Consider the following 25,185-nt stretch of genomic DNA (forward strand, 5'->3'; position numbering starts at 1 on the left):
AGGTAAAGGTCCTATCTTTTCAGGGGTGCGTGAGTATTAGCTGAGATACTCTGAAAAGGTACTTGAAGTAGCACCTGGCCCAGAGCTGATATTCGTTCAATATTTCTGTCGTGATTATAGTCTTTAATGCCCCTGTTTGTTTCCAGCCCTGATTCATCCACCGTTCCCCTCTCCAGAGCAGGGCTCAGGTGGTCCTCGATGCCCACGATGCCCACAATGCCCCAGATCTTCTATCTGGCAGGATGAGACTCACAGACAGGTTTGCAGGGGGCTCCAGCTGCCCCCTGCTCTTACCTGAGATGCAGAGGGGACGCCACCCCACCCGTCAGGCGCCCTTGCCCCCACCGTGTCCCCATGGTCCTGCTTACCTTGCCTGCAGAGGGCGCTGGGGGCCCTGGGGACTGGAGGACGATCAGGTCTGGCCCCTTGAAGGTGTGGGGCAGCTGCGCCCCGTAGCGGTGGAGAAGCGTGTTCAGGACACTTGACTCGTTGACACTGACCAGGGAGGCCAGGTCCTCAGCTTGGTCCAGCTCAGGGGGGTTGGCCTGTGAAGCATCACGCAAAGTGTCCTGTGGGCCTCCATACCACTGCCATCACCCCTACACACGCACACACACACACACACACACACACGTATGCACACACACACGCACACACGCACGCACGGCCCTGGTGACCCTCTCCCTGGAGAGCTGTTTCCCTCAGACCAGGACATAAAGTGAGGACTCCGGAGAGAAAGAAACAGAACTGTACAAATGAAATAACGACAACCCTGCAGTTACTGCCCAGGGAGGGGAGAGGCTCCAAAAAGAGCCAGCAAGATTCAGACAGCCTCCCGTGTCTCAAACACCACAAGAAGGGGATTGTTCAAGAGAAAGCAAGTGTGTGTGCCTGTTGCCCCCTCTCTGGGTCTTGCCAGGAAGTCCTGCAGGTGTTCTGTGACACTCGGGGATGAAGGCCAGTGGCCAAACAGCCCCATTTCTCTGATAGCCCATCATGCATTGATCCTTCGGAAATATGCCCAAATTCTTCTGGAAGCAAGGGGTGACTGCAGCTTCTCCTTGGGGCAGCCATTCTAAAAGCCTTTCTACTGTTCTTTCCAGCTTCAGAGAGTTTTCTGGGCCCAGTGCTCTGGGGTTTGGGTTAAGCCTGGGCTCCTCGCAGGTCAGCGGACACAGGCCCACTACAAACTGTAAACACCAGCAAGAGTAGAGGTCGTGGGGCCGGCAGAGGGCAGAAAAGGAGGAATAATGAATGAGACCCACAAGGAGCTGCTGGAAGAAACATCTTGATTAGTAGGCTGTGAGAGGTGGAAGATGACCAGGGAAGGACCCTTTTTCCCCATCATTAGACTCTAAATATCAAAAAGATTTATGGTGTATTACAAAAATTATACAAAATGTAGTTGGGCTTCTCAACCAAAAGAAAAGTTAATACCCCCAAATAATAGGCCATTGAAACCTAAGCTATAGCTGCACATTTGGCTCTGAGTTCCCTGGTAGCCAGGGTGAAAAGGGAAACATGCATTGTAGCATGATTTGCAATGTCCATAAAATGAAAAGCAAGCACTTTCTTGGATCAAGCAGAACTCCCAGTTCTGACACATGTCTGTTCTTGTGTCCTGGCTAAGAGAACACTGGGATAGAGCAATGACCCCATGACAGTATACTACCAGGAGAACAACAGAGGTCAATGATGGTTTTCCTTACCACTCCCTCCAGTGTGTGCAGTCAGGTACAGGACCTCTCTTGCAGGCCTGGGGAAAGAATGTGTGGAGCAGGCGGGGAGGGGGATGTAGGGCTCACCCTATGAACATGCTCCTCGTCCACCTCGGTGATGGTTTTGTCAGCATCGATGAGAAGTCGTACCCTTCCTGCCGGCAGGTCAGCTGTTCCTTCATCTGGCTTCAGCACAGTTGCTGGTGATAGCCCAGAGAGAGAGAGAGAGGAAGGCTCTAAGCTGAATGGTCAGTCCACAGAGCTTATAGAGGGATCAAATTATGACCCTGAACCCTTTGAGGACAGAAGCTGAGTCTGGGTCACTTGGGCTTTAATCATCTGGCTCAGTGCCGGGCTCAGGGTAGGCACCCTGGTACTTAGGTGCACTGACCCATCTGTATCTAGACCTGGAAGAGGAGACAATGCCATACAGGCTGCTACTTCCCCTTCCAGGGTCCATGGCAGACATCACTAATCAATCACTCTGCAGAGCTGTGTTCTGACAGGGACGCATAATTGCTTCTCAGTAGAGTTTGTCAACGAATTGACAAAAGCAGGCTCGTGAGGTGAAATCTCTTTGATCATTTGCACTATGCCTCATTGTCTCAAGGAACCCTAGAGGAGCCAAACAATGCTCAGGGCATTAATGACTTCATTAAATAATGAATTCCCGAGGGGCAATTGCCTTTGGAATATCAGCTGCGTGAGTCAAATGACACTCAACTCTTCCCAATCCAAAAGCCACAGACTCCTACCCTAGACTCGGTTGCTCCTTGCCCCTCCCTTCCCGCACCCACCCTCCCCCCAAACTGTGATTTAGCAAATATGACTAGCAGCGGAGGGGGCATGAGAAGAAAATACTTAGACCCTCCCCTACTTAGGTGCTAACACCCCTGATTACCAAGAGTAAATCCATCCTTCTGAACCAGCCAGACTTTCTCTGCCTCGTACCATCTGTCCTCGGAAGCCTGAGAGCAAAGATCACATAAATCAGACCAAGAGGACACTGCCCGCCCCACCCCCCAACACCAAGTCAGCAGAGAACCCTTTACATGGGAGTTTCTCACTGTGTGATCTGGGACCACTGAAATCAGAATTTCCCCAAGGGAGAGCAGGGAGGGGGCTGTTTATTTGCAGGGAAATGCCTTGGCCCTACCCCTAGCCTTTTGAATGGAGGTTCTGAGGCGGGACCCGGGGATCTGCATTTTGAGCACTCTACAATTTGCACAACCCCAAGTTTGAGTAATACCGTGTGACACCATGAGAGGACATCTCCCACCCTTGGGACCTCCTTCACGCTTCTTCCAGGACAGGGGTAGTGGGGGCCTCCAGACCCCAGCGTATCGAAGTATATCGAAGCGTATCGAAGAGGAAGTGCTATGCCCTCTCCTTCAGTGAGCCATCCCTCTCCAATTCCCTGTCCGTCTCCTATCCTGCCTTATTCACCCCCAGGGGCAGGTCATTCCCATCCCTCTCTCTCTGGAGGGTCCCTCACCTGGTCCGAGTCTTTGTTCCCCTCCGGCCGGTCTGGCCCCTCTTCACTCTCCTTCTGAGTCTGAGGCTTTTCTGCCTGGCCCTCCAGAGCAGATAGTCTGGGGCCTTCCGGCTCCATCTCCAGGGCCTCGGCCCCATCATCTGCTCCCATGCAGGATTCCCCAGCTTTCTGCTCTCTGCTTTCCAGCTGGCCCTCCTTCCCAGCAGGCGCTGGGGTCTCTCCGCCTGGACCCACCTCCTCGGGGGCTGTACGGCCCTTCTCTGTCTTCCCCCCAGCTTTACCTGCCTCTCCAGATTCACCCTGAGGTTGCCCTTTCTTGCCTACCTTAGCCTGGGGCTCCGCTGCCTTCCCAGGCACACTCTGAGGCTCCCCCGCTTTCTCTACCTGTCGGGGAGCTCCCCCCACCTTCCCTAGCTGCCCCTGCCCTTGGCTCACTCTGTCCTCCTTGCTCTGTGGTTCCTCTGTCTTCTCTGGCTTTCTTGGGAGCATACCTTCTTTGTCCTTCTTACTCTGGGGACCGTCCCACTTGTTCCTTCTGCCCAGGGAAACTCCCCACTTTCTCACCTGGATTTGGGCCCCAGCCCCCTTCCCTTCACCCCCCTCCTTGGAGAGATTTCCCTTTGCCATCTTGTTTGGGGCGTCCCCTCGCCCTTTCTCTGCTGTCTCCTGCCTCTCCCCTTCGCATGGCCCCTCTCTCTCCTGGACCTCGCCCCCTTTCAGCCCTTTGGTCTGGGGGACCCCACCCCCTTTCTTCCCTGCACCTTGTTTAGTTGGTAGCACCTTTCCTGGGTCCCCAACACCCTCAGTCTGAGTCTTCTCAGCCTTTGGGGCTGTGTCCTTAGTACCAGTCTGGGGACCACGAGGAGTTCCGAGAGTCCCTCCCTTTTTTTCCCCTCCAGGGTCTGTGGCTGAGGGTGCAGTCTTGCAGGTAGGAGCATCAGGGGCCTGCGTCCGCTGCTCCGGCTTGGCTGAGTCCGGGTCCAGCTTGGCGACCATCAGCAGCACATCACCCCTCCGCACACCTCTCTTGAAGGGCAGGGGTTTTTTGGCCGGTGTCCCCCCTGATTCCTGAGGCTTCTCGCCATTGATGCTGGTCATTGGCACAGGGTCTGTGGGGCTGGCCCCCTCGCTCTCCTTGGCCAGAATGTTGGAGTTCTGCGGAGAGCTTGACTGGTTGCCTTGGCTAATTTGCTGGTTTCCAGATTTGGTGCCACTGTTGGACCTGCTCTTGGGTTGGCTAGTGGAAATATCTGGGGTCTAGGAGAGAGAGGCCACAAGCACACTTAGCTCCTTGCTGACCTGCAGGATTTGAGCCAAACAAGATAAGCAACCTTACCCTCCCTCAATCCCACTCATGGACTCTCCTCCTTTGGATTTTGTTAGTCATCCAAACTTCCAGTCCACTCTGCGGGGGAGGTGGTGCCCCCAGAAACACTGAGGCCAAGAGGCAACTCACACACGTCCATTTTACAGATGAGGAAAGCGAAGCCTTGACCACACAGGGTGGTGGGACCTAGAACCCAGCTCTCCGGACATTCGCTATGGGTCTCTTTCTGCCCCAGGGTGTTTCCAGCCTCTCCCCGTCTCTCCGTGGCTGCCTGGCCTTCAGAAAACCAAGTCAGCTCTCTGAGCTTCGTTTCACCTCCCTGCAAACTGGGGACAGAGTCTGATGGCTCCTTGCAAGGATTACATGAGGACCTTGTGCTGGGTGGGGCACCAGGTCTGCTAGGGTAAGGAGAGGATCCAGTTAGCTACCGCTTAGGACAAGAAAATTAAATTGGCAAAAGCCAGTCAGGGCTCACAGCCTCGCAGACACATGAACTCCAGCCCCAGGAATGTTTTGGCCCACAGTCCGGACACCTGCTGTGGTCTGAGGCTTGTCCATTCTGCATCCTGGTTCTGAGTCTCTGGCTTGGCCCTGGGGTGACAGTTTGTCCCCATCCTGTGCTCAGCTCTGCTTCTTCACTTGTGCCCCATGACGCGAGCACGGCCCGCAGCCTTGTGGGACACTTGCCTACCCAGGCCTCTGTGGCCACACCAGTCACCTTGCTCTCTAGATTGGCCCTTCCCGAGGCAGCTAGCCCGAGCAGAGAACACGCAGACTCCTGTCCTGGCTCGGCCTCTATCTGGCCTCATGACCTTGAGCAAGTTGCTTGACCTCTCTAAACCTCAGTCCCCGCCTCTGAGAAGTGGGTGTAGTCCCATCTACCCCATTGTGCAGAGGAGCTCAAGGGAGCTCAAGGAGCTCAAGGAGCCCGTGAGCGGCAAAGTGAACCCCATCTAGTAATAAACAGCACACGCTCACGACCTAACCACAGTCTCTGGAGGTTGACTTTGGCCCCACTTCTGCCCGGCTCAGGCAGGGGTGGGGACAGAGCCCATCCTCCCTGTAATCTGCCCCCAAAAGCCTTGGCAGGGATATTTCAACAGTTGCTGCCGTTCAGCTGCCGGAGAGCCTCTTGGAGGCAGGAAAGCCATTGTCATTGGACAGGTGCGGGCACGTGGGGGGCTGGACAGGCTCACAACAGCTGAACGGGGGTGGGAGGCAGAGCCAGGCTGGTCACTGGGCCCAAGCCAGCTCCAGCCCCCAGGGCCACCAGAACGTTCAGCCTAATCACTGCAGTATTTGCTCCATCCTAAGGGGGTGCTGGAGAGACACGAGATGCCCCGTCTGTCCGACAGTGATATACCCAAGCCCAACTGCCTGGTGTCCAGCCTTATCATCCTGCCCAGGGTTCCTTGGCTAGGGAGGGAAGGGAGGGAGGCAGCACTGGCTACCATCAGGGTTGAACTTGCAAGTCCTTAAAGTACAGGGGCTGTATCTTGTCCTACGACAGCTTCCATTCTGCAGCACTGTTCAGAATAATTAGGGGATTTAGCGGACACGGACCAATCAAAAATGATGCCAGCTGCAGCTGAGTACCGAGGTCCCTGCTGTGCCAAGCATTAACCCTCTAATGACTGGCATATGGCCCTTCCGAGGGACTCAGGGGAGGGGCAGGCTGGAGGGCCTGGGTGGCTCAGCTGGGGTCATGCTTGTTTGCCCCCTGGTATGGAGAGGTTTCCATATTTTAACAACCAACACACCTATAACCAACAACTGAACATAACCAGTCACTCAGGATCTTGTCCATGTAAAGTAAGCCAGCTCCGCATCCTTAGCTAACATCAAGCTTCCTCTCTCTGCAAAAGTAGGGGTAAAAAGATCCCCACAGTTGCACATCAGCTCATAGCCTTCATTCAGTCTTTAAACAACCATTTGTTGAGCTCTCCCTCTGGGCCAAATTCTACAGGAGGGGATCCATATATGTAACCATGCCAACCACAATTAAGGCAGATCAGAGGGTACTGTGGGAATCGGAGGAAGGAAGGCAATAGCAGAGCTTTCCAGAGATGTACTATTTGAGCTGGGTTTTGAAGGAAGCATAGGAGTTCAGTAGATCAGCTGAAGAAAGGACATTCCTCCAAGTGGGGAGAACAGAAGCAAAGGCAAGATGGCGGCTGACTTGGGAGGCTCATAGGACAGGACGGTGGGAGTTGACTGGCACCCTGGCATCCAGTCCCCTTCCCCAGGGTGGGGGGCACTTACCTCTTGTTCTGGAGAGGCAAGTGCTGCCTCTTTCCTCAGCCTTGCTTCCTTGGACTCTTTCTCAGTCTCCCGGACCAGTTGCTTAATGAAGCCCCCTGGGATGACAGAGAAAAGGGGAGGGGGCGAAGACGGTGGAGGGCTCTTGTCCTCCTCCCGAATCTGTGTTTGAAGAAGCAAAGAAGGAAAAAGCTCAGTGAGTGAACCAGTGGGAGCAAGCAGACCTTTGAGAAGTTGACAGTGGAGCCCAGGAGGGAGCCAAGGGGGACATACATGACCAAGCACGTGTATGAAGCAGATGGGATTGGGCATGGCTCTAGGATGCCTTGAGACAGCGCATGGAAATGGAACGCATGAGCAGCAGAGGTCACCTTGTCCTTGTGATTTCTGCCCAGACCGAATTTCCTCATGTGAGTTTGGCCCATCAGTTCCCTTCCTTGGCTTGGACCAGACTTAGGGAGGACCCGGTCTGTAAGGAACTTTTCCATTTTCCAAAAGGGGGCAGACCCCAGGAAACCAGGCACACTCCCCACCTCAGCTTGCAGTTAAAATACCAGATTGATCACCTACGGCACACCAGGAAGGTGGGAGGGTAAGGAATGGTTTATAACCATTCCAGACCCAGGGCTGTGGCTTCTTGAGGGTCCTTACACCAGGACCCAGACCGCCAGGGGCTCCCCAGCACTGGCTCCTAAAGCTGACAGGCTGGATGCTGGCATTTTACACCAGAAACACGGCCTCAGCCCAAGCCGGCTGGAGTTGACGTGTCACTGAGTCTCCTGCGTGGATTGCAACGACATGGGGACTGAGACAATGGGATCTGCTCCAGCCAACTGGGCTGTACCTTTAACTGGCATCACTGTGACCGCCCAGGAGGGGGCAAAAAATCTGCAGGGCCCTCTATGGTAGAGCCACACACTGGTTAAAATAAGGTCCATATCAAGGTCCTCCTATGTGGCTGGCAAAGACTTGGTCTCTGCAGCCCACCTGATAGGAGGGGAATCCAGAGGGGACAGGAAAGACCAGGAGACAAAGCAGAGGCCAGGGGTTGAGGCTGGTTGATGCAGACCTCTATCCAGGGGGAGAGAAGCAGGGAGCATGTGAGGCTGGGCTCCCACAGACCCCATGCCTCTCCCTTCAACAGGGACTGAAAGCCATGTCATAAGACAGAGTGAAGCTCAAGGCGCCCTCAGCGGGTGTCGGCCTCTGCTTCCTGCTGTGCTGTTCTCCACGCTGCACCCAGAGCAGTCTGGGAGGGGCAAAGGCAATCAGGAGGCAGCCAGAGAGAACTTCTCCACCACCCCACCCCTCGGGCTCCAACACATCAAATTGTACACGAGGGTGGGATGTGCGGTGAGGGAAATGGCAGGCACCAGAGAAAGAGACAGCCCTTTACGGTATCTTGTGAGAAGAGACGAAGGGGAGAAGAATAACGGGAAAGAAGGGCCCGTTTCCAGTTCTCCGTGGTGACAGAAGGCAGGGACCACAGAAACCCATCCCCACAGCAGAAGTCTGGCAGCCAACACCTCTGTCTTCCCCCCGCCGCCCACACAAGCCCAGTACTTGTGGAAGCCGCCATGATGATCCAGACAGGACAGCTGGTCTACCCTCATTCCCCGCCCGCCTACCGAGGAACCGGAAGAGACTGGGCAGTCATGGGAGGAGTTCAAGGAGTTCATGAACTGGGTTGGAGAAGCCATGGCTAACTAGAGCTGGCCAAGGGGAATGGAGGGGGGTGCCTGGAACATGTCACAGGGAGGGGCTGGATGCCAGATTCCCCGCTGACGCGGGAGGGGGCAGCCTGGGCCACCCATGCTCTGACTTGTCCTCTGACTTGGCAGTCGGACCCAAGGCTGTAGCCTGAGCCCTGAACGTTACTTTCCTTCTGCTCCCACAGGGCGAGGCGTGATGAGATGGCCATGCTGAGGCGATGTCAGGGCTGAGATGGGATGACACGGAGCTCTCGGCCGGACAGCACAAAATGTGGCTTTATGGACACACACACAGCACATGAGACAGATGGAGACACAGGTGAGGGTGGGGGAGAGAAGAGAGATACAGGTTAGCTCTTGGACATAGCCCTCCTCCCACCCCCACCAGCACCACGAACCAAGGTCACGCAGCTGGGCACAGCCCACTGGGAGGACCCCAGTCACCATGGAGGCTGCCGGCGGCTAAGTGAACAGCACCCCCAAATCCTTTTCCCCTTGATCCCACACTTTGACTTGTCATTGAGACATAATATATGTCAGAAAACACAGAAGTACACAGCTCAGCAGCTCTTACCCAAAGACCATATCTATGTAACCAGCATCCTGATGGAGAATAAAAACTATCATTTTATTTACAAGATCAGGCAGATCTAATCTATGGTGATGAAGGTCGGAGGAGTCATTAGCTTTGGCCTGGAAAGGGACACAAGGGAATGTCCTGGGGGGATGGAAGTGTTCTATATCTTGATCTGGGAGGGGGCCCCATGAGTGCATGCCACGTAAAAATTCACCCACCTGTACAATTAATCCCCTGGAGGGAAATCCCATTTCAATTCAAAAATAACAGAACAGGGGTGCTTGGCTGGCTCAGTTGGTTAAGTGTCCCGACGCCTGGTTTGGACTCAAGTCATGATCTCACGGCTCATGAGATCAAGCCCTACACTGTGCTCAGCGAGAGGGAGTGTCTGCTTGAGATTCTCTCTCTCCCTCTTCTCCCCCCTCCCTCCCCACTCCACCCTTCACCTCTGCTCAAAGGCACTCTCTCTCTAAAAAAAAAAAAAAAAAAAAAAAAAAAAAAAAATTAAAAATAAACAAAACATTCCAGTCCCCCTGACCTTGCCTCATGCCCCTTCTTAAGTTACTGTCCCCCAGAGGAGAACCACTGTCCTAACTTTGATACCATAGAATAGCATGTTCCTCTTTTGTGAGGAAGCAGGTGGTATCACAATCTGACTATAAGCATTAGGAAAAGGCAGGCATCCAAACTATCAATTGGCCCCATGCTTTGGGGGGAAACAATTTAGCATGGTTAGCATCATACCAAGAGCCTTTTTTTTTTTTTTTTTGTTTACAAAGGGAGCTCATTTATTGTCAACGTTCCCAATGTACCCCCCAAAAAATTAGAAAAGAACTCCCCAACTCAACCCCCGCCCACACACCCCCAGCATCATATTGAGAGTCTTGATAAACGTTCATAACTTTTGACGGAGAAAGACCTCTTCTGGAAAACAAGATTGAGGAAGGGAATCTAAAGCAGAAACTTTCATCCCTGGGTCCCTCATAACACCCAAACCAGAGACACAACCCCGGTGTGCACTAACTAGAGAAGGCCAAATAAATCCCAGCCCATCTAACTTGAAGGAGTGCAGCGAATCCATCGAGAAGGGTACATAGGAAGCATCTTGCAACAGATCCACGGAGCAGTCATTTCTAAGGTCAGCTGTTAAGATCCGCTCATTCATAAATATACGAGCTTACAGAGTTTTGCAGCCGAGACCACAATCCCATTACCCCAAGGAGACCCTTCCAGACCATTTGCCCCCACTATAGCTATACCCTCCCTTAGTGCAGGACTACCCCAAAATCTCTGTCCGTTGTTATCGGTTGCCCTTTTCTGGACATTGGCTATAAATGGGATCCGAGCATCTGCGGTCTTCTTTGTGTCTGGCTTCTCCAACTTTGCAGCTCGTCCTTTTTTTTTTTTTTTTTAAGATCTTTTGTATTTATTTGACAGAGAGAGACAGTGAGAGAGGAAACACAAGCAGGGGGAGTGGGAGAGGGAGGAACAGGCTCCCCACTGAGCAGGGATCCACATTCGAGGCTCGATTCCAGGATCCTGGGATCATGACCTGAGCCAAAGGCAGACACTTAATGACTGAGCCACCCAGGTGCCCCTGCAGACCACATTTGGGGCTCATCCGCGTGCCTGTGTATCAGAGCACTTTACTCCTCTCTGTTGCTAACTGGCGTTCCATTGTGCACATAGCTTGCATCTTTTTTATGGGGTCATGACAAATAGCGCTGCCACGAGCAGTCCCATAAACCTCATGTGCCATAGGCTTCCATTTCTCTTAAGGAGATCACCGGGCATGGCATGGCGTTGCTAAGCCGTGGGTGGGTCACGTTGTGTTTGACTCTTTAAGGACCTGCCAGGCTGTTTTCCCAAGCAGTTGCCCGGTGGGCCACCCCACCTGCAGCGTGTAAGGCTTGTTCGGGAAGCGTGCACGGAAACCCTGGAAGGTGCTCACATCGTCAGATGGAGATCAGAAGGCAGAGCCCAACATCATGCACACGAAACCATCCAAAACGGGCAAAACCCAAGACACTCCACGGAAAGCGAGGAGCAGGGGGAAATACGCCAAGATCTTGGTGGAAGTGGTCATGAACGAAGGGATGGGTGTCTTCTCCCCCTCCTCCTTCTGACTATTCTCACTTCGTGCTGGGCTTGCCTTCGGAGTGGTGTCCCTCCCTGACCCCTCCCAGCCCCATGCTGGAAGATGTCCCCCCTTCTCATCATCCCAGAGTTTCCAAAGCCCTGGCTGGCCTTCAAGTAGCTGCTTTCAGTGACTTATCTGTACGATGGCTTTGCACAGAGTTCAAGGATCCCGCCCACTACTTATCTTGGAAGCTGGAGAGGCAGACCCCATGGGGGCAGGGACGGGTTGGGCTGGGGGCAGCTCCCACCAGCTCCCACCAGCTCCTGGGAGCCCACTAAGGCCACTTCTTTCCAACTCCACAATCTGTGACGTCACCTTAACCGCTAAGAAGTTGGCTCTGGGAGGGTTTATGTCCCAGAAACTGGCAAATGCGTCAGATCAGGGCTTTGGTTCCAGGAGCTGCCCATTAAATGTTTACCAGCACAGGACTGGCTGAGACCCCCCCCCCCAACACACAAACACACACCCATGAGGGGCCTGGGCAAGAGGAAATCCCAAGATCCAAAGATCCAAGAAGGGACATTTCAGCTCTGATGAGGTCATGAACCAATGAGGAGACCCTGGGAACATGTCCCAGTGCAAAGAGCCAAGTCTTTGCCTTGAGGAAAAACTCCCCACCTTGTGGACTCCCCAGCTCGCAGAGACAGAGGAAGCTGGAGAGTGCACGTAAGGTGAGATCCCTGGGGATGGGGGGACCCTAGGGAGGCCCCCAAGTGACTCACAGCCAGAGTCCGCTCTGCTGCGTGCCTGGGTTGTAGAGCCCAGGTTATGAATAGCCCTGACGTGAGGTAGATACCCTGTCCACTGTCCCCTCCCCTTCCCATCCAGCCCAGGCCTGGCCGGCCCAGTGGCTGCTTCCCAAGGATCACCCTCAGCTTCAAGGCTCCAGGGAGAATCCTGGCTGTCAGTGTGGGCTGTCCTCAGCCCAGGGCAGCACAGGGGGACAACAAGAGGGAGCTCCGCGTGGGGCCATCACTCCCCACGTCTGGCCCCTCGGAGGCACCAGGCCAGTCCCAGTGACCCAGGGCCGGGAGCCAATGCCACTGGGGAGGCTTTGTCAAGCCTTAATTTAAGTAAGTGTTCTTATCACCATGTTCCCTTCCAGGCCTAAAACTCACACCTGCCCCATCAGCTGCCGTTTAAAGCGATGAGGAAGCCCCAGACGCTCAGAAGCCATGGTATAACGTCTTCAGTCACCCCTTAGGAGTGGGGGAGGCTGGGGAAAGGAAAGGTGATCCCCAAAGCCAGGGACAGCTTGACATAGTTTTTCATGAATGCCTGCTGGATCCGAGGGGCCCCAGGAGACCCTCAAGGCTTTCCCTCTCACCCCCCAAATGTCCAGTCCTAACACAGAGGTCAGCCCTCCAGTGACTTCCCCTCTCTCAAAGAACAAACCCCCAAGTCTTTATAGAGGCTCAGGAGGCCCCCACAACCATCTGCCCTATTGCCTCTGCCTATTGCTCCTCCTCAGCAGTGACATTGACCTCTTGCAGGCACCTTCTACACAGGTTCCCACCTCAGGGCCTTTGCGCATTCTGTTCCCTTGGTTCCAGATGCTTTTCCTTCCACATGGTAAGTCTTTGCTCAGAGTCATCCTGTCACTGATCCTGCCTTGACTGTTTAAATGAAGGCATAACTCCCATCCCTCCCACCGTACCCCTACCCTACCCCAAGATTACCCATCATTTTATCCTGTTCTCCCCCCGTGCCCCACCCCACCACTGCAATTTATGGCTAATTTACCAGTGTCCATCATGCTATAGATTTTTTGTTGTTGTTTAGTTTCTGACTCACCCTGCAGAACATGGCCCTATGAGGACCAGAATTTCCAACTGTTGTGTCCTCTTATGTGGGTCCAGTGCCTAGGACAGTGCCTGGCACGTACTTAGCTCTCAGCAAATGTTTGTTGAGTGAATGTAGGAACTCAGGAACAGGTAATGATGAGGAGTGTGGCTGAGAAGGGACAGAGGAGGACCTTGGCAACAAGACTGTGATGTGGATTTCTGACATCCTCCTGTGCTGTCTGTATCCATGGTGGGGGGAGGGGTGGCACAGGGGGCAGCCGCATGTTATCATGGCCCAAGTTCGTGTCCTGCCATCACCACTACCCTGGGGGAACCCAGGAAATTCTCCAAGCCTCATTTTTCTCAGCCTTAAAACAAGAGGAGGACACCTATATACTGAGCATGTTCTTAATCACCAGTAACTGCCCTCAATCATATTTTTCATTTTTATTTGATTCCATGGGTCAAGGCTGGCCTGGAGAACCCAGCCCAGGATAATTCTCCAGCATTGAGGGAGAAGCTACTACATGCCTAGCAATGAGATAGATCGTTATACCCAAATTGCCCCCAGTTCCCCTTCAATTCCTACTGGAACTAGAATTTATTTATTTTAAAAGTCATTATCATGTTCATTCCCACAACAGCACCATGTGGTTGGCATCCTCCCATAGAGCAAACAGTGACTCAGAGAGGCAAAGGCACTTGCCCAGGGTCACCCAGCAAAAAGGTCAAGCTGAGTCCCTTCCCCTCCCTGAGACGTCCCATGCCTCCCACCCACGCTCTGCTCCCATCTCAGCCCCAGGCTGGTGGTGAGAATCAAGGGCCAATCTGGGGCCACCAGGTTGGGGCTTGGAGGTCCCCTAGGTTGGGGAACCTACCTAGGTTGGGTAATCCCAGGAAGTTGGTTCAAGAAGGTACATCCTTAGGTAGCTGGGGGTATGCTCTATTTGGTCAGTATCTGTTGGGTGTTAGTCACAGCGCTGGGTCTGTCGTAGTTTGAGGAACAAGGGGATTCAAGGTCACACAGGAAGGAATGGGATGACCTCGTTGGCTAACCTGCTCCTTCTGCTCAACCCTGAGATCTCAGCCCTTAGACCCTGGAAGGGAGGCAACAAAAGCTAGACCACTGATGACAGGCCCCCACGAAGATCTGGGCACGGCTCTGTGCTGAGAATGTGAGTGGTCATGTCACGACTCCCACAAAGCACCCTGTTCTGAGGTGGGTTTTGTGAGCGACCCCATATCAGAGGGAGGGCAAGTGCCTTGCTTCCAGCCAGTAGGGGCGGGCCAGGGTGGGGGGCAGAGGAAGGTGCCCCAAGCTGGGTATCATCCATTCACCCCTTCAGACCCATCCTCCACCCCTTCCACCTTCTGGCTTCCAGGTGGGCCCGAGTTCATGGGAATCACCCAGTGGCAGAGATCAGAGGGCACCTGCGCTCTCGGCTCTTGGCTCTCAGCTCTCCTTGCTGGGTGCCCACGGGCTGGCTGCCTCCCTCCCTCGAAGGTGCCCTCCCGAAGTCCCCTCTCCTGTCCTAGCCTGGTGGCATCTCCCCCACCCAATCACCTACCCCCAGGCCTCTTCAGTCCAGAAGGAGAGAAGAGCTCCTCCTGTTGCTAGTCCAGCAGGCTGTGCTTGGGCGAGGTCCGCAAAGGTTCCCATAAAGGGCCAGATAGGAAGCTGGTCAAGCACTGAGGCCACAGGGTCTCCCTTGCAACCACTCAGCTCTGCCTTTGCACCCCAGAAGCAGTCCTGGGTGATATGTAAATGAAGGGGCGTGGCCATTTCAATGCAACTTCATTTTTTAAACCAGGCAGAGAGCTGGATTTGGTCCTGGCCAAATCGGGAAGGAGGAGGTCCAAGTTCCAACATTCATACCACAAGTTTTCTGAGGACCCCCACAGGCTCTCTTTCCTCATCCCTTCTTCCCAGGCAGCCAGGTCTGGGGCCATTCCCCGGATGGAAGGGCCCCGAGTCTATGCAGGTTGCTGGGGAAGGGAAGAGTGGAGGCTTGGTTCTTCTATCTGGGCTTCCTAACATTCCGCTTCCTTCTTTAGCCTGCCCTGTGCTCCGGGTGCTGGCCACTAGGGTTGCAGACCCCAGGGCTCCCTGGCTCTCTGGTTTCCTGTTGAATTTGGTCAACGGAAGGCTCTGGAAGGAGACCTGCATATGGGAGGGACTAGAGGTAGGGTCTTTATTGCCCTACCTATCCTGCTTCCTCCATCTCAGGCCCCAGTTTTGGCAAAGGCTGTGTTTCTCCATCTACAGCCATAAGCCCCTTGGAGCGGTCCCTCTTCAGGGACAGACCGCCATTAGCCCCCAAGCTCCTCTATTAACTGTCTCTGCCTTGCAACTGGCCCAATGCTGGCAACCCACCACCACTTATCCCCTGCTTCGTTGGTTTCCTTAACCCTGCACACACCTCTTGGAAGAGTTCCTTCATTAAAAAGTCTCTCCACATTACTAGCTGGGTATGCTGTCGCCGTGGGACCCTAGCCAATACAGCCAGGGGGCAAGTAGGTTTCAACTCATGCATTAATTCTGACAGATGGTTAGTTGCATCCTGGGGTGTTATATGGGAAGGACTCTGAGCTTTTATCTGGGCTCAGTGGAAGAGAATGCTCTGATTGATTATTAATGTCTGTCGCGGGCATGGAAGGAGGGAATTAGACACCATTGCTACCTATTTGCCAGCTGTAGGCTTAAGGGACAAAGTGACTCTCTTGATTCATGCATGATGCAGCCAAGCTCACCCAGACCTAGAGTTTGATGGCCACAGAGCCACGTAGTAATGAAAAGAGACTTTGCCCAACACAGAGACACCCTCCCCTCATCAGAGCAAGGGAAACCCACATCTAGCAAGTAGCTCATTATCCTAGAAGATGAGAAGAGAGGGTAGGGGAGGTGATGAATGAGAAAAAAGGGAGGTTAGCAGTAGGAAATAGAGAGAGTGAAGAGGAAGGGAGGGAAGGAACAGCAGGGGAGGCATTGGTGGAGAAGATAGGGAAGCGGGGGGTGGAGAATGCAATGCCCTGCCCACTGCCCACGGTCAGAGAGCCTCAGAGGACCAGCCCTGCTCACAGGGAATCTCCTGGATGGAAAATCAATGAATCCTTTCTTGGTCATACCCAGTGATGGGGAGCTCATTACTAAGTAAGATATTTGGGGTCTGCTCTCATTTTGCTTTTCTTCTTTGAAACCAGAGCTGCAAAGCCCTCAGAGGCCATAGAACCTACCTTCTCCAATCCTGGCACACAACAGGGGTCCTCATCTCCCTGTTCCCTGGGATCTGCCACCTTTTCCTTCTACCCACAGAGCTGCCTTGTCAGAACAGCCACATGCGGGCCCTGGTTCTCTTCTCTGGTGTGGCAGATAAGGTTTTCCATGGGACCCGTATGGGGTCTGCCCCCAATTTTCTCATCTGAAGCCTTCAGCCATTTCTCAGGTAAGAAATTTCTCACGGTCCCAGAAACTTCAGAACGCTGGCCACTGTCCCCTGGAAGTTTTCTAGATGGTTCTCTGCAACAGAGTGGACACTTCCATTCACAAAGGCTGGCTGGGGTGAACACAGCGGACCTCCTGTCCCTTGGTGGGCTCACCTCCCCTTTGGAGGTCTCACAGCTAACCTCAGGCCTCACCTGCCTTCCGTGGACTCTCTTAGGGCTGCAGTCACGCCACCTGTCAAATGGGGGCGCCAGCCTTTCTTGTCCATTTCACAAGGTGGTGGGATTACTGGATGCTCTGTACACCTGTGAGCCGTGACGTTCCCAGTATCCCTATCCCCCATTGTCCCCAGTCTTTCAGGTTCCTGGCCCCAATTCCAATTACAGGGAGCGTTCCCCACACAACACCAAGCTGTTCTCAACACCAGCAGGGTGATTAAGAGTCAACTCCATTCAACTCAATTCTGACACCATCTACTGGAGACAGTTTGACATTCTGCAGGTAAAGGGCTCAGTCCCACAAGACCACCCTCCACTTCGGACACCAGTCCTGAACCCAAGTTGTCACCTGTGTTTCTGACCATCTCTGGCTATAAATCAGAAGTTCCCATGACCTGGGCACCTGGGTGGCTCAGTGGATTAAGCCGCTGCCTTCGGCTCAGGTCATGATCTCAGGGTCCTGGGATCAAGCCCCACATCGGGCTCTCTGCTTGGCGGGGAGCCTGCTTCCTCATCTCTCTCTGCCTACTTGTGATCTCTCTCTCTGTCAAATAAATAAATAAATAATTAAAAACAAAACAGAATTTCCCATGACCCCCATCTTGGCTCTGATACATTTGCCAGAACAGCTCAGAACTCAGAGAAATTTTTGCTCCCCAAATCACCCATTTATTATGAAGGGATAGAAGTCAGGATGGAAGAGATACTCAGGGCAGGAGATGGGGAAAGGGTGGGGGGCCCCAGGCCTGAACCAGGGGGCACCACTCTCCCCAAATTTCCATATGTTCATCAACCAGGAGTTCTCCAAACACTATCCTTTTGGGGTTTTATGGAGACTTTGTTACACAGGTACAATGGATGAAATCATGGGCCATTGGTGATTGAACTCAGTCTCTCACCCCTCTCCTGCCTCAGAGGTCAGGGGTAGGTTCCAATCCTCTAATCCCATGATTGTCTCCACCAGCCACCAACCCCCATCCTTAGGTAGTTTTCAAAAATCATGGTGTTAGCATTAACAAAAGCCACCTTTATCACTCTCAAGACTTAAGGAATTCCAATAGTTTCAGAGCTGTGAGCTCTGAACTATGAAGAAAAACCAAATATTTATAAGAAATATATTTTGGTCATCTGGATATGGCACCCAGGTCCATTAAATTCTGCAAAAGCTCTGCACCTCAGGGGCTGACAAGCCAGTACCCACCCGCCCCTTGACCCCTTGCCTCGACCCACAAATCAAGTAGTGAGTGTTGAAATGAACAGAGAAAAGTCTGGGTCCCTCCAGCACATCACCACTCCCCTCTCCATATCTGTGGTTGGCCGACTGACCTAGGCAGGCCCCATGCCCTTGCCAGCCACCATATAGCCTGATGAGATGCTGGACCTTACAGACCGGCCTCCTGACCTCATGCAGGGACAGCCAACAATGTCTCTCCTTCATGCCAGCACCAGCAGATTTGCAGCTGGGCAAATCTGGAGTGTTACATTGAGAATGATCCTGCACTAGCAGAAAGGCATGTGGTGATCGACCAGTAATGCCTGCCGTGAGCACAGGAAGGGCTAGGGTTGGTAGGTCTGCCAAGTATTTGCCATTTGCCATCTGGTGTTCTGCTGGCTGCAGTGAAGCAAGAAGCTGGTCACACTTCTGCCGGGGGAGTGGGGGGCTCCCCTGACTGCTTGTAGGGTCCAATGCCCCATTGATGGGCTATCTTCCTACCCCTGCTATGTTGCCCTCTGGAGCTAGGCTGTCAAATAGAGCAGCCCCTAGCCACACGTGATTTAAATGACTGAAATGATTGAAAAGGAACTCCAAAGAAAACATCACCTTCCAGGTCACACTGGCCATATTTCAAATGCTCAATAGCCACAGTTGGCCAGCAGCTACCATAGTGGACAGGACAGGTACAGGATATTTCTATCCTTGCAGAAGCTTTATTGGATCACACTAGATTGGATCAGTGGTTTTCAGTAGGTGTGATTGTGCCCATCAGTGGACGTTTGGCAATGCCTGAAGACATTTTTGGATGTCACAGCTAGAATGTGGGGGGGGGGGTTGCTAGGGGTATCCACCAGGGAGAGGCCAGGGATGTTTCTAAACATCCTACAGGACAGCCCTCCCACCCCGCACCACACACGACAAAGAATCATCCAGACCCAAATGTCAATAGTGGGTTGGTTGAGACACCCTTCTCTAAAAAGTCCCTATTGAACAGAGAGAAGCATTCAGGGTTTGGAAACAAGGGCAAATAGTCTTGGTTTGAATAATAAATAGCAAAGAATGATAATAGAAAAAAAAAAAGAGAAGAAATTCCTGGATCCATCACCACTTAGTAGCTCTGTGCCCTTGGGCAGTCACAAAACCTCTCTGATTCTCAATTTCCTCATCAGAAAAACTGACACTGAAGGAGCCCCTTCCAAAGGTTTATCAGTGGATCCAGTGAGGTCATGAGTGTGCAGTCAAATGCTCTACCCCTGAGCTATACCCCTGAGGTCATGAGTGTGAATGGGCTTTGTTACCTGTCCGTGTGAAACAGTATGGCGCAATTTACTAGCAAAGCTCCCGTTCTTTATTACAGTAGACCGAAGATACAGTCTCCAGCGGAACAGCAGAGTCCCAGTTTCATTTCATTCTGCATGACGTTGGGGGTACTTAAACCTCAAAATCCCACTTCATGATCTGTAAAATGGGGCTGATAACTCATGCACAAACTCACAGGGATATCCAGCACTGATGAGACATTTAATCCCATTGAGCAAGTGCGTCTCTCTCTTTCTCTCTCTCTCTCACTCGCTTGCTCTCTCAACTCAACAGCTAATCCGGTTGCCCTCCATGAAATTGAAACTCAAGCCCCAGCTGGTACCCACGAAACAGCTGAAAATGCGTTCAGTCTTTTATGGGCCAAGAAAAATTCCCTTGGGACCCCGGCCCTCGAAATTCCTGTTTCCCTGAGCGTGGGTATTGGCCAGGTATTTGGTGAACCCACATTGCAAATTCTGGGGGATCCTTTCTTCATTGCCAGAGACTGTAATTCTTAAAGGGAATGAAGCATTTGGGAGAGGCTCAGTGGGAAGCAGGGCAGGAAAGGAAAATCACGGAGCTGGGGGAGTCCTGTCCAGGGGAAGGTGATTCAGATGAAGCTGACGGTGCCCTTGGATCCTTCAGACTGACTGATGGGTCTGTGTGTCTCTGTGTGTGTGTGTGTGTGTGTGTGTGTGTGAGAGAGAGAGAGAGAGAGACAAACAGACAGATATCTGCCTTGGTAGTAATGCAATGCCCACCGTCCCGTGAGCTCTCATCCCAAAGACATTGTTTGGTGAATAAAGATCGTATTTGTTGGTCTCTGTTGACTTAAGACATACGATTTAATCCTTTCCTTTGAGGCTTGGATGATACTGAGGGAGAAGGCTTTGGGGGCAGACATAATAGGGGAAATAAGGCTCTTAGTCCCAAAATGAGGAGCCCTAGGCTGGTCCCCAGTGCCAGCCTTGAGGGCAGGGACTGGCTGTTCTAAAGCCACTGCTGACACTGCAAATCTGTGTGTCCTTGAGCAAGTTGCTTCCCCTCTCTGTGCCACAGACCAGATTGGGTCTGACAGCACCCAGGGGCCCTCCCCTTGTCTCAAGCTCACTTTTTCCCTTTCTCAAACCATTCCATTTCACACAGTTTCACACGGTACAAGGGTACCACGAAGAGACACGGAGAAACTGTAAACACATGTCATTAAGTGAAAGCACACAGTCTGTAAGGGCCCCACTGCTGTCTGATTCCAAGTATACGACATTCTGGAAGAAAGCACCACTATGATGAGAGTAAAAAGATCCGTGGTTGCACAGGGTTGGGAGGAGCAAGGGGTGAGCGGATGCAGCATGGGGGCCAGGGAAGGCCCTCTGTGTGCAGCGGCGAGGATGGGTCCATTTTGCCATCTGTCCAAACACCTAGAATGTCCGCCACCGAGAATGAGCCCCGACGTCAACTATGGACTCCGGGGGACGACGGTGTGTCCCTGCAGGCTCACCCATTGGGTCAGTTGTCCTACTCGGGCGTGGGATGTGGAGAGTGGGGAGAGGCTATCCATGTGTGGGGACACGAGGTATATGGGAAATCTCTGTACCTGTCCCCCAATTTTGCTGCGGACCTGAAATGGCTCTAGAAAATAAAGTTCATTAATGAAAAAAATTAACAGGAATTAATATCGCATGGCGTGTTAACGAACTGGAGTTAAAATGTAAAATTAAAAGAAAATCAAGGAAAGGCCATACACCACAGCGACCAACCACCTGCTTAAGAGGCACCGTTCAGGGGTGCCTGGGTGGCGCAGTGGGTGAAGTGTCCTGCTCTTGGTTTCAGCTCAGGTTGTGCGTGATCTCAGGGTCATGAGATCGAGCCCCACGTCGGGCTCTGTGCCCAGTGCGGCATCTGCTTGAGATTCTTTCTCCCTCTCCCTTTGTGCCTCCTGCTCATGCCTTCCCTGGCCCCCACTCCATTCTCTAAACTAAATAAATATTTTTTTTTTTTAAAGAGAGAGACAAAATGACCATTCAGACAGTTGTTTCTAACTACCAAGTAAGCCAGGCCCCACCGAAGGGCTGTCTCATCGTGGCCCAGTAGAAACAACCGGTTCTCATTCTCTGGAAGCGCCAGGAAGTCTCTTCGCTTTGTGGCCTTCTGTTCTCATCCTGAAATGCCACCAGTAGGGCTCAGTCTTTCTCCCCTGGGTGCCACTGGCCTTCGGATATTTTGCAAGAATGAGGCCTGAGCAGCCTCCTCTAGGTTTTCTCAGCTCGCGCCTGAGCAAAGGCGGGTCTCCAGCTTCAGTGGGTCCCAGAGCCTCCTCTGAGGTATGAAATCTGTGGGTTTCTGGGCTCCTGTCCCCAAGACTGTTCCATAGGTCTCAGGCGAGCTCGGGAATCTGCGCTTTGGAAGGCCCCCAGCGAAGGCTGACGGCCCACACTTGGAGAAATGCTGCTCCAGAGGTTGGGTCCCGGAACACAGCTCCATGATAGGGCCACCCAACATTCTCAGGTTTGGAAGGGGACACCAAAGCTGGGGAGTGACTTGTCTGAGGTCACCGAGTCAGCAGAGCCCAAACTGGGCGACTCAAGGTGACCAGGCCTGTGTGCAGGTGGCCCCAAATACTCACTCACTGGGGACAGGCAGCCCCTCAGAAGTCAGGAGACTGAGAGACTCTGCTTTTGCTCTTCCTCCTTCTCTCCCCACCCCCAGGCCTCCTCTTTCTGTCATATTCGAGAACTCATCCATAGCCTACTCGACCCAGGTCTTCCCCAAGCCCACCCTGGACCTATCACCGAGAGACGGGAGAACACAGCTCGGGTCAGCAGCAAAAACAAGACGCAAGAAACTACCACCATGTCGGACACGGGAAGCTCGCGTGGGCCCCTCCGTGAGCTGGGTTCTTGAAAAGGGCATCTTCCTGGCCAGCCACAAAGAGAAAGGAACAGCCCACACTTCCAGACCCTGTGGGATGGGAGCCCAGGCCTCTGCCAGCTTAGGGCCAGACTGGACTTTATCCCCCCAGCCGCCTCTAGCAGAAACCCTGCACCGAGGCCCCGAGGCCCGGAGGTCCCGGCCCCCCTGGACAGGCCAGATAAAGCAGGTCCTCGGACAAGTCAGCACCGCCTGAAACCCAAGCTTTGTCTTCCAACCAGCGCGCCCCTCCCCCACCATGCGCATGCTTATTGAAAATAAAAGGCCACCACCATGAAGACTTGTCCTCACCAGGGTGGGGAGCTTGGCCCCAGGAAGAGTCGGCTGCCTGACCATAAACTGACAACCTGTGAAGCAGAAACCACTGGTAGGGGAGGGGAAAATAGGAACCGCGAACGTGGCGGGGCTGAGGTTACACCCTGGAGGGGATGTAGGACTCTAAACGTAGTTTTGTCTGATGGCTGGGGCCCAACAGACAAGGGGGAGCCTCAGAAGTGTCTGCTCACCCCAGTATTTTGTTCTAAAAAAATCCTGCCACTTAAGACACTTTGTTTTCTAAGCCGGCCGTAGGGGCTGTCGGAGGCCGTCCAGCCAGAGAGGCCCCAAGACGGCAGACCGCAGGTCCCAACGCGTGCTGCCCCAGTCCCCCAAAAGCACATTCTGGAAAATTATGCCCGTCAGCTCCCAAGGTGCCCCTCGTAAAAACTCATCCCACAGTACCTTCTCCGTGCAAGGCCACGGGTCACGGGAAACACAGCGGCCTGAGAGATCTCCCCCGGGGGCAGCGCAGAGACCCCACCAAGCCCGGACAGCGGGGGCGAAGGAGAAATGTCAGGAACACCCTCACACACATCCCCTTCCCTGACTGCTCCTCCCCGTCCTCCCCACACCCTCCCTCTGCGCCAATGTGACGGCAGCAGCTGAGCCGACAAGTCATTTCTAAAATTAGCCGGTGAGCCCCAGGTCTGGCCAGGAGACGGCAGCCTGGGGTGGCTGCCGACCAGGCATCGGACAGCATGGACATATTTGGTGGCGCAGAGCAGGGGAGGGGACAGCACATTCTCACCCATCATCCCTGTCCCCGACAGGCCGCACACTCCCGGCTCTGACCCACACTTATAACCAGAGGCCGCGGCGGTTAGGGGGAGGAGGGGAGTACGGCTCTGCCTTCCAGCTGGACCCGGGGGAAAAAATAACTTGAGCCAGTTCTGGTGTCTCTTGGTAAACAATCAATGCTTGAAAACATGTGTCACCCGCCAGATACCCCCACCTGAGGGCTTTATACTGACCTCATTCACTATTCCTGACAACCCTGCTCGAGGTAAGGGTTTCCCCACTCTTGTTTCACCGACGGGACATGGACTGAGGCACAGAAAGGTCAACCAACTGGCCCAAAGTGGTGGGAAAACGGGATTCGAACCCAGGCAGTGCTGGCTCCAGAGGGCACAGTCGTAAATGCTGCGGCAAACAGGACACTATAAAAAGTACCGTGTCCGCTGCCCAGGAGAAAAGTAAGGACGTCGACAGGTTAAGAACATCCACACAGCTAGCAAGGGACTCCGATCTAGATCTTTCTGATTCCTAAAGCCAGGGTCATTCCATTCAAACAAGGCATACTGCTTCTCTTTAGAAACATTTTAACCAGAAGAACACGTTGTTACTTTTCCATCCCTCCTGCTGACACAGCAAGACACTCTCAAGGTACTCCCTTCCTTCTGGGGACTAAGATTCAGCATTTTATTGGAAGTTCGTGGAAACAGTTTCCTTTGGATAATGAAACGTGAACCCACCTCCTGGCCCTAAAATCAGCCTCCTGGCGTTTTGCTGTCCTGTTAATCTTGTATATCTTTCCATGGCGCTTGGTCCTATGCGGTGGGGTGGACACGTAGAAATGACTCCAAGTTTCCGTCAGCCTCCATCTGCAATGCTGTTTATGTTGACTTGAAGGGCACTGGGTCCCGAGGGCCCCTGGCATGTCTGCTTATTCCCCTGGGAAATGTGGTGCTGAAAAATTCACCCGAAAGACCAAGTATTGCTCTGCCTGCGCTGTGATTTAGGGTAAGTCTTGTAAGTGTCATTTTGTTCCCCGACTGAGCATTTGCCTACTGGTCTCCAGGCTTTGCTCCCCAGGGGCAAGACAGGATAAGAAAGGGAAGGCCCTCTTACCAAGGCCCCCCATGGAAATTAGCCCCATTTGGCTTGGACAGTCCAGGAGGAAGCAGGTCCATGGGGACACAGACTAAGGAACCATGGGCATGTGCATCTGTCCTGGGGTGGTCAATTTCTCCTCCTGGAGACCTGGCCTCATCTTCAGCTGGTCAATTTTGGATCCACAAAATGGCCAAGCGATGGATTATGATACATTTTTTGTTTTGTTTTGTTTTGTTTTTAAAGATTTTATCTATTTGAGGGAGAGAGAGCACGAACAGAAGCAGGGGTGGGGTTAGGGCGGAGGGAAAGGGGGAAGCAGGCTGAGTGGGGAGCCTGTCTCAGGACTCAATCCCAGGACCCTGAGATCATGACCTGAGCCAAAGGCAGAGGCTTAAACCACTGAGACTCCCAGGCGTCCCTGGCTTGTGACATTTTATTGGGGCAACTAACTTAAGCCTCCTGATTATCCTTAACTTCTTTTTTGGGTAGGACCCTTGTTGGTGGCCCATCTCTTTCATCCCTGGGGATGCCACATTCCAGTCATGATCTACAGACAGCCCAGGACTCAGGGACCCCCAGTGCACCGCACCTCACTGCACACTAGGTGACTGCTTCTGCCTAGCTCCTGATGGCTGAGTGCCATACCCCGGCCTCTCCCCTTTTGGGCTCCTATCATCCCTACTATTCTCAGAAAACTGTGTGTGTGTGAGTGTGTGTGTGCGTGTGTGTGTGTCCTGATAAACTGGAGAACAGTCCCGTGCATCCGAGTGTCATGGAGCGATCATGAGAATTACCCCTGACTGTCTCAGGGCCTGTGTTGTGTGTCATGGTCCCCACAGAGAGGAAAGGGACTGTCTCTCTGTGTCTGTATCCTTAAGTGGTTGGTACACAGTAAGCGCCCCATAAATGCATATGAAAT

General features: G+C 53.2%; 2 protein-coding genes across 2 annotated transcripts in view; both read right to left on the bottom strand.

The window, feature by feature from the left end:
* Positions 1–2,113, bottom strand: part of MYO18B (myosin XVIIIB) — a gene marked incomplete at its 5' end in the record, with an annotated part of 220,584 nt that extends 218,471 nt beyond the window's left edge. The window contains 3 exons of the mRNA XM_080821624.1: positions 369–545; positions 1,806–1,918; positions 2,110–2,113. Of these exons, the coding sequence (XP_080677750.1) occupies positions 369–545; positions 1,806–1,918; positions 2,110–2,113 (294 nt within the window). The remainder of the gene's footprint in view (positions 1–368; positions 546–1,805; positions 1,919–2,109) is intronic.
* Positions 2,114–2,119: 6 nt separating this feature from the next.
* LOC308354296 (uncharacterized protein) lies at positions 2,120–23,185 on the bottom strand (the record flags this gene model as incomplete). Its single annotated transcript, XM_080821625.1, has 5 exons — positions 2,120–2,125; positions 3,214–4,470; positions 6,803–6,961; positions 8,678–8,786; positions 22,836–23,185. 5 exons carry the CDS (start codon positions 23,183–23,185, stop codon positions 2,120–2,122), a joined length of 1,881 nt encoding a protein of 626 aa, XP_080677751.1.
* Between the last annotated feature and the right edge of the window lie 2,000 nt (positions 23,186–25,185).

Source organism: Martes martes (genome assembly GCF_963455335.1).
Source record: "Martes martes genome assembly, chromosome: 13".
Taxonomy (NCBI): domain Eukaryota; kingdom Metazoa; phylum Chordata; class Mammalia; order Carnivora; family Mustelidae; genus Martes; species Martes martes.